At 39.1% G+C, this 14,702-nt stretch overlaps 2 protein-coding genes across 3 annotated transcripts; one reads left to right on the forward strand and one right to left on the reverse strand.

Moving 5' to 3' along the window:
* Positions 1-1,772: 1,772 nt before the first annotated feature.
* Positions 1,773-3,457, forward strand: sox19b (SRY-box transcription factor 19b). The gene is made up of 2 exons (XM_027015559.2): positions 1,773-2,728; positions 3,075-3,457. The coding sequence occupies exons 1-2, from the start codon at positions 2,094-2,096 to the stop codon at positions 3,319-3,321; spliced, it is 882 nt and encodes a 293-aa protein (XP_026871360.2). The 5' UTR covers positions 1,773-2,093; the 3' UTR covers positions 3,322-3,457.
* Positions 3,458-9,018: 5,561 nt separating this feature from the next.
* mpdu1b (mannose-P-dolichol utilization defect 1b) lies at positions 9,019-12,782 on the reverse strand. 2 transcript variants are annotated; one of them, XM_027015546.2, is made up of 8 exons: positions 12,639-12,782; positions 12,051-12,116; positions 11,824-11,956; positions 11,254-11,339; positions 10,983-11,101; positions 10,770-10,880; positions 10,585-10,634; positions 10,222-10,336 (listed from the first exon to the last, which is right to left on the reverse strand). In XM_027015546.2, the coding sequence occupies exons 1-8, from the start codon at positions 12,760-12,762 to the stop codon at positions 10,318-10,320; spliced, it is 708 nt and encodes a 235-aa protein (XP_026871347.2). In that variant the 5' UTR covers positions 12,763-12,782; the 3' UTR covers positions 10,222-10,317. The 2 variants fall into 2 exon arrangements, with proteins under 2 accessions (XP_026871346.2, XP_026871347.2); XM_027015545.2 differs by lacking the exon at positions 10,585-10,634 and having other exon boundaries at positions 9,019-10,336.
* Positions 12,783-14,702: the final 1,920 nt, after the last annotated feature.

Below are 14,702 nucleotides of genomic sequence, written 5' to 3' on the forward strand. Positions count from 1 at the left end.
TCTGTGCAATCCTTTTATCTTCACAAGTTGGTGTTTAGTTCAGTGCAAAGAGTTAACTACAAATAGAGCATTTTTCAGCTACTGAACAGAACTTTGTTCCATTAAAGGTATTTTCAGATAGTTATGTTAGACTAGATTAGAGTCCAGTCATTTGGGTGCTTGAATGACATGGAAAAATAGCTTTGCCCTAACTTGTTTAAGACTTACAGACGTACATTTTTGAACTCCTGAAACATGGGCTTTGCAGAATGTTAGAATGTTCACAGCCAGTTAAGGGTGGCGCATGTGTACTCAGTAGGTATACCTCGTGTGCATGTGCGCACCAACTTTGAGGTCCTGAGTCGTCTTTGTTGAAAAATCAGGCTGATTAATCTGAGCACAAAGGGGGAGGGAGAGAAAGAGAGAGAGAGAGAGAGCGAGAGAGAGAGAGAGAGAGAGAGAGCAGGAAGCAGAAAAAAGAGAAAGGAAGACTGCTGGAAAAGATCCAAGACGACGTTGTCGTGGATACAGAAATGGGAGACTGGAGCCCCACAATTCAGTTTGATTGACGTATGGGTGTAACAGTCAATCACAAGCGGACTTTTCATTACTCACGCACCTGCAGTCTACGTCACACACCTGTGTCCACACAAAATCATCTTCCTGCAACCCCCCCACCCCCAAGCAATGGCTGACAAAGTAAGAACCCCACACCCACAGAAACTCTTTGACATGCACACATCATAAATTATCATCAAAGGAGAAGTTTGGGACACAAATCTTTCCATGTATTTATGATCACCTGACATGTATCTGAAAGAAATGATTGGTTACAACAATATAATACATGTATAAAAGGCACAATAAAATCATATCAACAACATTGCCAACCTGGGCTATTTTTGATAATTGAGGGCAGTTTTACTTATAAATTAAACCTAACCATAGACAAAAAGGATTTGCATTTTTTTTTTAAATTGTTTTAAAATCCATTTTTAAAGATTGTGAATGTCAGAAAACCTCCAAAGGTAATTTTAGTTCTACTTTAGTTACACTGCACCAGAATTATTAGATTATTTTGGATTTGCAATATTGATTTTCAACTACTTTTCAAAAGAGTTTACTCCCCCATCTTTAGCTTTCACACTAGTCTGACACTGGTGCAGTGATGATTAAAATGATAGTAAAATACTGAAACTAGTTGATAGAGAACGATTCTTCAAAACATGACAAAGTTAAGGATACAAAGGCGCACATATGTCCTGCAAATTAGAAAGGTTTACTACAAAATGTTAATACAAAAATTAACACTGAATGGACTCTTCACTCCAAACCTTTGCAATGATTATATTATTGTACACAGGTATGTTCTATTTTGAATCACAACATAAAATCCATCGTGACTAATATTAAATATTTGAAAGAGGTACGTGGAAAAAAAATAATATTTTAAATGATAATACTGGAAAAAAAAAGAGAAATAAACATGAATGTCTGATTAAAATATACTGGGTATAATAATAGGACAGAGAAAACAAAAAATAACGGAATGTAGAATCGTCATAAAATATCAAAAGGCGTATTAAGATTTGATATATAAAATGTCACAAGGGTTTTCGCTCAGAGGAAATCGCTTTTCTCTAAGTTCAAGCAACAAGTGCGTTTTCGCCACACCCCTGCTGTAGTTAGGCTAATGTAAATTAGCTGGGTCTCAGTATTTTGATTGGTCCGATGAGGAATACAATTTTCCCTAAAACCACGAGTGGGGGAGAGAGTGTTTGTTGTCCCTCAGTTAATATTCAGAGTCAATCACTTTTCAACAAGTGGGCTTGTAGACTAGGAATAGAATAGCTTCGATTGAGTTCTTTTCTTTCTTTCAGACATCGAACTGTGTTCGCTGAAGGCTCAAAGCGTTTAAATGGTGAGCATTTTATGACACGTGGAAGCTTTTTGTATGATTTTGATAAGTTTTTTTTCTTTCTTTCTAGTCAGGCAAACGCGTCGCCGGGAAACATGCGGCAATAGGCTGCACCTGCGACGCATTTGTTTGATCTGAGGCCATTCTGATTTTCGACTATTTTACGCGTATATTTAACCGCAACGACAAGACAACAATGATGTATAGCATGATGGAGCATGAACTTAAAACTTCATCAGGTCAACAGAATTCGCATTCGAACAGCCAAGTAATGTCTCCAGACAGTGCGTCTGGAAACGTACACCCAGGTACGAAATCTGCTTGTTCATCAGGTGTGGACCCAATGGACAAGGTAAAGCGGCCTATGAACGCTTTTATGGTTTGGTCCCGAGGTCAGCGACGGAAAATGGCACAAGAAAACCCTAAAATGCATAATTCCGAGATCAGCAAACGTCTGGGTGCAGAGTGGAAACTTCTGACGGACGCAGAAAAGCGTCCGTTCATTGATGAGGCGAAGCGTCTGCGGGCTGTCCATATGAAGGAATATCCTGATTACAAATATAAACCTCGCCGTAAAACCAAGCCACTCCTGAAAAAGGAAAATCCAGTGAACAAGTACCCACTCTCGGCCGGCAACCTGTTGCCACCGGGACAAGGAGGGAGCCCGAGAATGGAGAGTTACGGCTGGGGTCACACGGGAGGATATGCGGGCATGCAGAGCGAGGCACTCGGCTATCCGCAGCAACTTCACCGCTACGATCTCTCTGCTCTCCAGTATCCTACGGCTATGTCAGCAGCACAGACTTACATGAATGGCGCAAACTCTTATAGGTAAACGCTTATTTTTACGTTTTTGAAGTTTTCTGTAAGATGCATGCCAAATTTGCTCGATTTGACGAAGACTATGATTCTGGTTTATCACTATTGTTCGTTTTGATACTTAAGGAAATGGCGCACAGGTAAATTATTGCTTTCTTTTATTAGCCTAACTTGCTGGGTATACTTTTTTTGTTAAAGGGTTCTCCCTCCCCTCTGTGTACTATGTAACAGTACAGACTATTATCCAAAGACTTTCTTGTGAGTTGTCTGTGACTGTGTGCAAAAGTTTGTATTCAGTTAAATCCTTCCCTTACTTGTGACGCGCATTCTAATCATCTGGCTCTGATCTTCTCTCCAGCCCAATGCCGTACAGCGGTAGTCCCCAGCAGCCAAGCCCGGTAATGTCCATGGTCAAGCCTGAGCCGTTGCCCCACTCCCCCACTGGAGCCGCTACACACCATCGCGGGGCCATTCAGGGTGACCTTAGGGACATGATCAGCATGTATATCCCTGGAGGGGACATAGGGGATCCTGCAGCCCAGAGAGGTTATCCCAGCGTCCAGCAGCACTATCTGGGCAGTACTGTGCCGCTCACGCACATATGAGGTGGGAGGAAAATGACTAGAATTAGCTCAGCTGGGTCATTACATGGGCTTGCCATGCAACGAGTAATCCGTATGGATTCTTGAATGTTCTGAGCCGCTGTTGCACACGATCATTTTCTACCTCTTGTTTTGGAGCCCCCCGTTTTTTTTTTATGCTAGATTTATTGCAGCGTGTTTCTGCCTAGAATAAAACTTTTTAATGCCGCTTGCAAGTTCATTCCACAGGAATTTCTCAGCAGAACTTTATATGAAAGTCAATGGGGTTCCTAATGTGCGCTTATACACAGCATTCATATTTTAACTGGGGGGGTGGGGGAAGAGAATTAATTTCTTATTGCGCGCACACTTGCCTTATGATCAGAATCTCAAAATATGGTGATGTGCATTTGTATGCTTTACTGTGCTTACAGAGGTTGGAATAATCCATGCAGTAATGGGCAATCGCGATCAAAAATAAAACTGAGATGTAGAATATACATGTTGAAATGGATAGACATGTTGAAATCATGCCAGCCAGTCATTATCGTGATGGCTAATGAGATTCTAAATTGTACCTTAATGGAGCATGTATAAACTAGTTTTGCTGTGTGAACCACTGAGCTCCTGGAAACTGAAGTGTTTAGTTGACTGGATGGCTGATCTTGCATGTTGAATGATTAAGTGTACATCTTCTAGTGCCTTTAATAATGGTATAACCTTTTCAGTGGGTGACGGCAGTGAAGTTTGTGAAAGGGGGAAGTGTGGTTTTTTTTTTTTTTTTTTTTTTTTTTTTCCCTCCCTTTTTGGCTTGGAGTAGGCTTTGCGGATCAGTTCATTTGGGATGTTGAAACTGTTTTTATTAAAACTGGTTTATCTTTCAGTGTGGCATTTGAAAGGGAACAATCGCATAATGGCTATTGCCTTTCAAACCAAATTATTTTGACCATGAAGTCTACCTTAGTTTACCAGAGCATAGCTAAGCCAGACACCGGTTTTATGTATTATCAAAATCCAATTATAAAGTAGTAAAATGCAATTTGATGTGGAACAAAAGTAATAACATGTCTGTACAATGCAACTCTGTACAATCTGTACAGTGACTATCTCTAGCACTGACTTCCCCTGTAATGATTTTTAAACCAATCAGAATGCACTCATCTTTCCCTCTGGTCAATACTAAGTATTGCCGCAGAACTAGTGTTAAACTCGTACTACATTTGAAGGGCTCTTCCTTCTTATCTTTGGGGAATTGGAAAAGGAGGGTGTGTCTTTAATAATGGTGGTTGTCCTTTTTGGCCAGAGAAACAGCTTGTGGATTTTTTTTTTTTTTTTTTTTTAAGTGGTTTTGCTCAAGTCTACATACCATTTCAGTTCTCAGTACAGTTTTAGGCTAGCAATCTAGTAGTCACTAATGAGTTAAGATTAATGTTGTAATTTATATTAATGAGTGAATGTTTACATCTGCCATCCAAGTGCGTATGCAACTTGCTGTTTCAATGTCATTTTTAAAGTCCTTTTTGCATTAATGTTTGTAAATAATCTTTTGTACAGTTTAAACCTTTTTATGGCCCTTATAAGGGTCTTTTTGCATAAACAAAACTTTAAAAAAAATAAATGTAAACTTTAAAAAAAAAAAAAAAAAAAAAGGTTGTCTTTTTGTACGAATCTATCAAGTTTTTAAGGCATGAAATGGGGGGGGGGGGAAATAAGGGTCTTAAAAACACAAAGCTAATATTTTTAAAATACAACTTGGTAGCTTCCCCCCGCGTCAAAATGGTAAGCTACCCCAGGTCACAACTGAACACTTGAATGACTCCAAGAGCTTCGTTACCAAAACCCTTAGCAGTGCAGAATGTGAATTAGTTTGAAGTCTAATTTAAGACGCGTTGAGCAATAATGCTTTCAGAAACAGGGAGGCTTGAGCAGGGCGGCATTTTCAAACGGGAAAGATAAGAGAAGAACTCTCGCCGTTTGCAGGGGATGTTCGCTGACATCAGAATAAAGGGTCGAATAATTCGTGGCCTAGCTATTTAAATTGCATCTCTAAAAGAAGCTCTCCGTCCTTGTCCTCAACACGACCATCCTTCTTCGCGCTGAAAGCGGGTGGTAGGTCGGGTCGTAATTGGCCGTTTCTGAGGCATATTGTCCGATGCTTTTGAGTTCGCAGGTGTGCATAGTAAAGCCCCTGAATCCAGAACGCCACTCCTCGACCGCTTTGTTCTCTTTTAGCGCTCCCCGCTGTGCAGAAAATTAGTGTTGCCGTCATCTCCTCTCCAACTTGGGCTTAACCCTTTCGCGACGATCCACTGGGCCTATTATAATGGAAATAAAAACAGCCCAATACAGCTAATCGGAGGCCAAGGGGAGGGGTGGAGCAATACGAAAGCTACATACCTCTGTTGAACTATTTTTATTTTAGCTTTCTAATTTTAGAGGGGACCCCCTTACCATGTTTGCACTCTTTTAATGCTTTAAAAGTTTTTCATACAGCTAGCCTACTAGCATGTCTGATACAGATGGCATATTGTTCTTTTTAAAGTGCAATGCCTGATCAACTGCCTGCTAATCTGACCGATGTACTGCCTAGTGTAACTTGTTAAAGGTTAGACATCAGCCTATTTCTCTTTAAAAACAAATCTTCAAGCCTCTTTTTATCGACTGACAATTTTATAGGAAGCAATCTGCTCTACTGCCCAGTCAGTTATTAATTTAAAAATCAGTCTACAAGTGTATGTATCTTAGGGTACTGTTTCACAGACGCCCCCCAACTAACCCATTTCTAACAATGTTAGGTTAGTTACTGAAGTACAACCTCGGTAGGTTATAAGGTGTGTAATAGCGGGTAGATTTTAGAGAAGTTGGTAGTTTACAAAGACCCGGGGCGGGGTGTGAAATGGGGTTGCAGGATTTTCTTGAACACATGCAATCTCTTAGCAACGAGTAATGAGGCTTCCACAAGTCGTCACCATGGTTTCGATAGGCTGGTAAGGAAGTGCGTAGGAGATAATGCCAATTAGCAAAAGTTGTGATATATGGGCTAAATAAAAACCGGAATACACAGTTGCGTTTGGATGCTTTCGTAAAACTTCCCCCGATCAAAAGTTCTGTTTTACAACCGAATGGGTGTACGACGTCAGTATGCCTACCATACCAGTAAAACAAACAGTACATATTACCATGGAGACGGGCGCGTATTATTTACCTGCATTCCGAGGGAAGCCTACAAGCCGCTCCCATCCCGCACGCACGCCACACACGGGAGAAAGGGGGACATTTGTCTCTAGACAATGTATTAATGTTACAGTTGAAACTGCTGAACTAAAGGAAAATAAAGCGCAAACACTTAGTCGATGAAAAAAAAAGGCTTACGATAAAAAAAAGGCTAAATAGAGAAGTACAATTCAGATCTAAGAGGTAGGCCAAATAACGCTGTTAATATGCTTACAAGAAAACAAATAGTATAAATAGTGAAGTACAATTCTGGTCTAAGAGGTAGGCCAAACCTTTCCCAGAGTTTGAAATATATTCTTCTTTATAAGGAATAGGCGGATTAGTTCTTTGCGCATGCGCACACAACTACTCCCATCAACCACTTGCACAATACGTTGACAGACTGCCCAAACTTTGTTTGCGCACAGGTGAGTGAGTGGGTGTAAGATTTTTTCCTATCTTTTTTTTTTTTAAATAACGCTGTTACGGTTGGTTGAAATGCCACCAACGCAGTGTACACGCATGCTTGACTCACCCACACATAGCAATGTTGCGCACCGCCTGTCACGCAATAACAGGGGAGTTCTGTAGGCAGGGCTTAGATGTGACCGATAATGCTTGTTGTGTCTGTCAGTGGCCAAGTATGGACAGTGTGGTAATCTGTTCAACCACCTTATCATCCTACTGTCAAAAATAGAATTAGATATTTAGATAGCAGTAGTTCCAAACTGGCCGAATGGACAAATGTTTTTAAGAGCTGATATAGCTATCTCAAAATGAAATAAGACCATACCTCATCTCTGTTATTGTCTATCCTCATGCAAAATATTCAAAGGGAACGAAAGAAACATCAAACAGACGAGTCTCCTCACAGTGGGAGGGACGTTTCTGCCACATCTCTCAACAGTTGCTGTCAAGGGTAACATTTTTGCTGCTGCTAGATTGGTGTGGATAGCATGTTGAGCTGATGTAGGCAAGGTGCTTAGGTTGTGTTTGTAATCGCTTCATTGGCCCTGTTTGATTCACACGGTTTGTGATCAGGTGAGAAACACAGGCTCCAGCTAGTCACTGAAACATATAGACTCGACTTCAAATGACTGGCACAGAGCTACACACAAGTATCGGCTGTTCATTTACCTCTCTCCTGGCAAGGTGAGGATACACTGCCACCGTGATGAGCAGTGTCTGTGAGGCAGTTCCCTGTGTGTCAAGTCATCTCAGTCAGTGAAGCCGAACTATTTGGTTTAAAAATATACACGGTTGCTACGTCTTAAATGTGAATACATACAGAGAATCTGTACGAATAAAAGCAGACGGGGGGAGGTTTGTGATTATGACTTCGTAAAACTTAAAATATTTTTTCAAAACTTAAAAACATTAAAACATGCTTAGGTGCTAAGAATAAATTTTCGTTTACATTGCACGTGATGGACATTAAATACCAGTGTAAAGATAGGTTTGCAACTGAAACCTCAGGTGGGTATGGGGTCAGAGCCCATCTTTTTGAATGCCTGCTAGAATGCTTTGACCGAGCATGTGTACATTAGAGCACAGCTAATGCACCTAATAGTGTTTGCCAAGTGCGAATGACTGACAACTAACCCTAATGAGCCACACCCTGGGCTAGACTGGTCCTGCAGCAGGTAAGCAGAAGGAGGGAGGATGGGGTAGCAGGAGGGAGGGCTGGGGGGAGTCAAGATGTTGCACAGTAAGATAAAAAATTGCTGGTCAAGAACCACAGAATCTATTATTTCATACATTATGCATTAGGTTGTTTTTGAACCGCATGTTTATTCTTCACTCTCATTCTGGAAGGTGAGTGGTTCTGTTTTAAATTCTAAAAATCTGACAAACCGGTCTGTCACACGACAGCTTTGCTGTTATCATCAAAATCCCCCACACAGGTAAGGCAGTGGTGCGTTCCCTCGATTAAAAGATATGAGTGAAGAACATGTATTCTCTCAGATAGGGGGGAAGATAAGCACTTGGGCCACACACCGAAGAGATCTGAACAGCTGTACTTCTGAAAAGCCGACAAATCTCACTGTTGGAGAAGAGCCCCCAAGAGTAGATCTCCCAGGAGCACACGGGGTGATAAAGTTTATCCCACTGTGTTCCATTGGATACCCTTCTATTTTTAAAACTTTCTCATTTTAGAGTGGACCCCTGCACCATTTCCTTTTTAAGTTTGTTTTGTAGAAGTACTGACATGTCCCTTATACAGATGGGTGTATTGTCATTTATAAAACAGAAGTGCAGTGCCCATCAACTGCTTGCTACTTTGACCTTGATACTACCCGGTATAACTCCCAAGATAAATTGCCCATAAAATATATTCTGAATTGATGTATAATCACCAATGCAACATGAACTTTCACAAGCAGGAATGGAAGGAGAATTAAATGTAAGTCTGATCTCAGATCTGGTAAATTCTTGAATAGTTTGGAATGTGTAGTAGTTACTCTACTACCCTCTACAGGCAATATGAATTCACACAACCACATACTATTTTGTTGTTTGTTAGATTTATGGATTGTTCAGCAGTATTATGCAATGCCATAACCAGTTTTGGCTCCACTTTTAATTCAGAAGTTGAATTAATATTATATGGTGCTAGATGTAACGTATTGGAAACACACTGAAGGTAAACTGTGAACTGAATTTCTGAATTCCCTCGATCCAGATTTAACTAGGTGGAACAACTGGCAAGGCAACAGTAAGCAAACTAGTTTGCAAATAACTAAGTAATTAAAAAAAATAAATAATTCAACCATTCCTACAGCCATTTAGCTTGTTGTGTATGTCTTATCTGATTAACCCTCATTATTGATCCACAGTACAGCAATTCGGTGGACAAAGTGCAAAGGATAATACTTATATATTATCCATTACATTCTAAAAATTGTTGCCTCATCATAAATTACAAATTCAGGCTGTCTAATTCTACAATAAAAACAAAAACACAAATTATTAGATGAAAAACAAGGAAAAAAAACCAAATACTTCTGATTATGTAATTTACATGTGCTTGAAGACAAAACAAAACCCTTTCCATTCACCATGACTGGATAAAATCTCTTAAGTCTCAACACTCTTCCACAAAATAGGTGTGAGGAAAAGCCAAAATGACATTTTCATTTATTCTGCTTCACTTCAGCATCCTGATGAGGATCTCTACATCTATATCGCAAAGCAACCAGACAGTGCTGAAGTCTAAAACACGATTAGTGTGTAGAGGCTTTAGAGATTTCTAAAATATGAACAGGTGTTCATTTCCCTGAGCTATAAGGAAATTATTAACCTAAAAGGACTGGACTAGATCGTACATGGTCACATATGAATTTATGTAGCACTAGTCAGTGGAATGTTAATCAAAATTTAGACGTAGAAGGTCCCTCGTTTGAATTTTTGGTCCTACAGTTCAGGTCACAACAGTGTCCTTAGAGAATGAATGTGATAAGAGGTGTCCATCCGTATGCAGAACAGTATATGGATACCTCCATACCTCACTGGCAAAAAGTGTGTTCTAACGCAGTGGAACCTCTGTCTTAAACAACAAACCTCAGAACAGATGCAGCATGTTACATACACCAATTTTGTTCCAAGTTTACAAACAGATTCAAGAAGCTGTTTAGAGCAGGAAGCTAAGTGAAGTCGACACTGAGGTATGAGTCATTCGATTCCTCACTGCTGTGCAGCTGGTTTACTCGGTTTTCTTCTTGAGGGCTGGTCTGGCATTCCAGTAATACAGGACCTGAGCAGCAATCAGTCCATTACAGCACGACGAGATGATATAGGTGAGAACCATCAGGGAGTCGCCAGTTTCCTACAGAAACCCACCAAAAATAAATAAATAAATAGAAAGCGGATTGGGAGCCTAAGCACAGTAATCACAATCATTTTGGTTAGACTGCCAATCTCTTGTTGACTTCTTTGATAATCATGCATTAATGCAACCTTCTTTTGGCTAAAAATAAAATAAAATAAAAAAAGTTAGCATTTAGCACAGAAGATTTATAGAAATGGCTTGAATAATGTTTTTATTTAATGTAAGAAGAAAAGCACAAACATTACCTGGCAGTGTAATAGGAATTTGACAAGGTATGCATACTTAAGTAAAATGCCTAGAAATAGATTAAATAACCTTAAGTATAAAGTGCTAACAAAGACCATTTATCTCCTAATGAGAAATATTAGATACACATTATATTTATTTATTTATTTATTTTATTTCACTCACTACCATATTTGTAACACACCTGCACTGTGGTGAATATTCGGGCCAAGGAGCCAGCAAACAGCAGAAACACAGAAATAGCTGACAGCTGTCCTGTGTGGCCATTACTGTAATTGGTGCCTGCTTGAATTAGCTGAAAACAAGCATACGATCCAAAGCAGAGATGAGCTTCAACACCGTTTTGTTTTTGATTCATTTTGTCAATTATGTGGGACTATAGCTTTTGGTCAGATACCCGTCCAAATATTATAGCTGGCATGTTGGAGGCTTGCATGGTAGTGACAACAGACATGGGAGTGAAAGGAGAGATGAGGACAGCCAGCAGGGCAAAGAAGATGACAAGAAAGCCCAAACCTGCAAAAAACACACATAAAATAATAAATGTTAATTTAAAGACTTGTCTTTGAGACAGATCTTGGTAGAGGTTATTTATTGCAATTGGTGATCAACATAAATGAAATTAGAGTTAGCAAGTTGTGTCATATTGTTTGTAAGTGTTTTTTTACCTTTGATGGTGCTTCCTCTATAATGCTGTATAAGAAACCCAATTGCAATGGTTTGAAACATAAGGAATAAGGCCTCTCCCCAGGCACTGTGGATTAAAAACACAATGAATTCCGCAGACAAGAAGTCATGTCCCAGTAAATTCTGCATACTTAATATGTTTTGAATGAGTTTTACAGGCAAATGTGCCCAGGTATCACATCAACTATTACAATCTACAGAAGCCTACGAGAAAATCCAATTACAACCCATTTTGTTTAGGCTTTGTCATGCTGGAGCATGGTGTGCACTGAAGGACTGAAAACTCCAGCAGGTAAATGTGTTACAAGCCTGTAGTCTCACTGACTTCTCAGTTACAACATGAATGGCACCTACAAATCCCTGAACACATGTGAGGGTTGTTAGAAGTTGTTACATGACAAAGTTTAGCAAGATGGCAAATTAGTTAAAACTGCTTAAAACAAAGGTTGGACTTCTGTGCTTCTAAGCAGATACCATTGGACTGAATGGAGGAAGACACTTTTCATACAACACAGGTATACTATATAATGTGGACAGGCACCTGAACATACCTGAAGGGAAAGCTATTGGCAATACTATAGGCCATAGTGCCTGTGATTGCAAACAGCTCCAGCAGCACAGACTTAAAACTCAAACCTTCTGCACTCTTGGCACCAATCAGCTTTAAGATCTGAGGCAACTTCACTGTGGAGAATAAAGACAATCCTGACCAAATGTAGGTTTAACTAGTGCAGCGCTAAAACAGTGGAAAAGGCTGTAAATAGTGTTAGTTCCTTACCCAGTACAGAGCCAAGGATGATTCCAATGCCCAAACCTTTGCTTATAATTATCTTCAGACAAGTAACTGTGGGATTATAGCAAATCTCTAAGAAACCAACCGAATCAGCGATGCGTGTGCCTTTACAATACTCAGCTATCTGACACGCCTGTATCTTGATTTAAAGAAATGCTCGCTTTACACAATTATGAAATCTAAAATATCAATCTCACTAACTAGCTAGTCAGCCTCAATCAATCAATCAATCAATCAATCAATCAATCAGCCTAAGCTTCACTTGGGGAAGAGGCGTGCAATTGACAGATCGCTGACAACTAACGTTAGGTAGCGATCTGTGAGTGGAACCCGTCGCTCTTCACTGCACATCTCGATGACTATTGCATGCATTGAATTTCTTAACATGCATTCACAAATTTTCTAGTCATCATTTGGTAACTATCCAAATAGCTAGACAGATAACATAAGCTAATTTAGAGGTTTATAACTCAATAACTATAGTTAGACAGCTAGCAGAAACCAATGACAAGTCAAAACATGTTTGAGTCTATATTTAAAAGCTTCTGTTAGGTTAGAATTGATTTGTCTTACCGTGCAGAAAGTTAAAATGTAGAAAAAACTCGTCGTAACATTTTTCTGGCATTAAATAATTCACCAGAATGTCTTTAAGAGGATCCATAAAAGATGTAAGCACAGCTTCTTCGGATGTCGCCATTTTGCCCACTGTAAATGTAACGTCATCTTCCAATGTTCCGCACTATAAAGCCTCCCTTTCTTTGGGGGAATCGTGACAATGTTGTTTTGTTCCGGTTGTTTTAATCTTATTTTAGTTAAAGCAAATGTCGAAGCACCCAGCAGTGGCAAAGCGTGTAATGATAACTCTAAAGAAAACGAATTTGTGAACTAACTATTAACTAACTAACTATTTTTAGTCATACCAGTATTTTTGCCATTCTTATGTGCATTCAAATACAAAATGTTTAATTGTAAGAAATAATCTAACTTTTTAAATTTCAACAGTAACAAAGGTTTCAACATTGTAATTAAAAACAATGTTTATCCCAGGTGGTTTGGTTAAAAAAGACTGTTGGTTCTTCACTGGATCGCTCTTCACTGGTTTGCTAAAATCTCAGACAGTTTGTGTTGCGCTATGTGTAAAACAGAATGTCTCTGTCAGTGAATGTTCCTGAAGACTGTGTAACTTCAGTATTAAATTAAAGAAAATATGTAATCTGGATGTCTTTTACAAATGTCCTAAATGAAACTGACAGAGGAACACTGATGATTGATGAACAATTGCTAGAGTAACTTTACTTAAAAAGCAAGATAAAAATGACTTTTTCATTAAACAATTCAGTATTTAGGGAAGGTGTTAATGAATGATTCTTTTTCAATTTTGCAATTCTCCTGGGGTCTTAGCCCACCTATTCATATATTTCTAGTGACACCCCTGCTGTGAAATATTCTGGCACTGTGCTCCAAGTTGTGATTACAAGGTTAAATTCATAGTCCATAGGCTGAAAGGAAATAACAACTGCTTTTGCCTAGTTGCTGTTCCACAAGTTGTGTGAACTCTTGGCACCTTTCCTCTCTTGGCACCTTTCAGGAAGTGTGCCTCATCCATTGGCTTAAATGTGAAGGTTGGGTTACCAAGTATACCAAATGAAATGAACTGAGTTTAATAGAATATCCTTTATTATCCTCTTTGGGGGAAATCTGTCCTGAAGTGAGCTCATGCAGGTTCCACCCATCTCATTACCATCACAAACACCAGTACATTAAAAACCAAAACCACAGAATCTTTCACTCTAATCTTATAGACTGATTAGAATCTTAGTAGTGTTGAATTTTATTTATTTATGAAGGACATCTTTATTAGCAGCTATAAAACTTTTTTTGAAAGTCTCCATAGTGGCAAATGGAAATGTGATAACTATTCTGCATTATGAATCATCCTTCTTTTTAGTGAAGTCATCATATTGTTTTGTTGCATAATGTTTAATGAAATTTTTGAATGTGCATAATTATGTTCCCCAAGGAGAGATGAAATTTCAGTACTAAAAAAACTTCAGGACAAATACTTCAAAATTTCCAAGAGCCATGATTACAATTATGTTTTAACATGACTGCAGAAAGAAGAAATACTTTTGTTTACATTTCAGTCTGTGACACTACAGTTAAATATGTACTTTTCTACTTAGGGATTTCATTTGTTAAAAAGCATCTGTCCTGATGCCCTGTAAAGTTCTCCCTAATTATTGATAAAACCCAAAAATAACTTCAAAGAGATATAAAGGAAACATATTTATTGTAAGCCTTGAAAATGATTACATAGACAATGAGAGTTCCAATGTTTACATAATGAAGTAATCATCATCATCACCATCGCCATCATCATCATCATCATCATCATCAACACACAATATAGACATCTTTTTGCTTTTCCTGGTGAGGTCTATAGTGGTAGCAAGCTGAAAACATCAGTCCAGACTTCTCTATTCATTGTGAGAGATTCCACATCCTGCGGGACACCAAGACGCTCACATGCCAGCTCTGAGATATAATTCCTCCAGCGGGTCTTGGGTTGACCTCTGTGTCTCCTTCCAGTAGGACATTTCAAGTTCAAGTTTGGTTTACCTGCATAAGCTCTAGTGG

This window comes from Electrophorus electricus, chromosome 19 (genome assembly GCF_013358815.1).
Source record: "Electrophorus electricus isolate fEleEle1 chromosome 19, fEleEle1.pri, whole genome shotgun sequence".
Taxonomy (NCBI): domain Eukaryota; kingdom Metazoa; phylum Chordata; class Actinopteri; order Gymnotiformes; family Gymnotidae; genus Electrophorus; species Electrophorus electricus.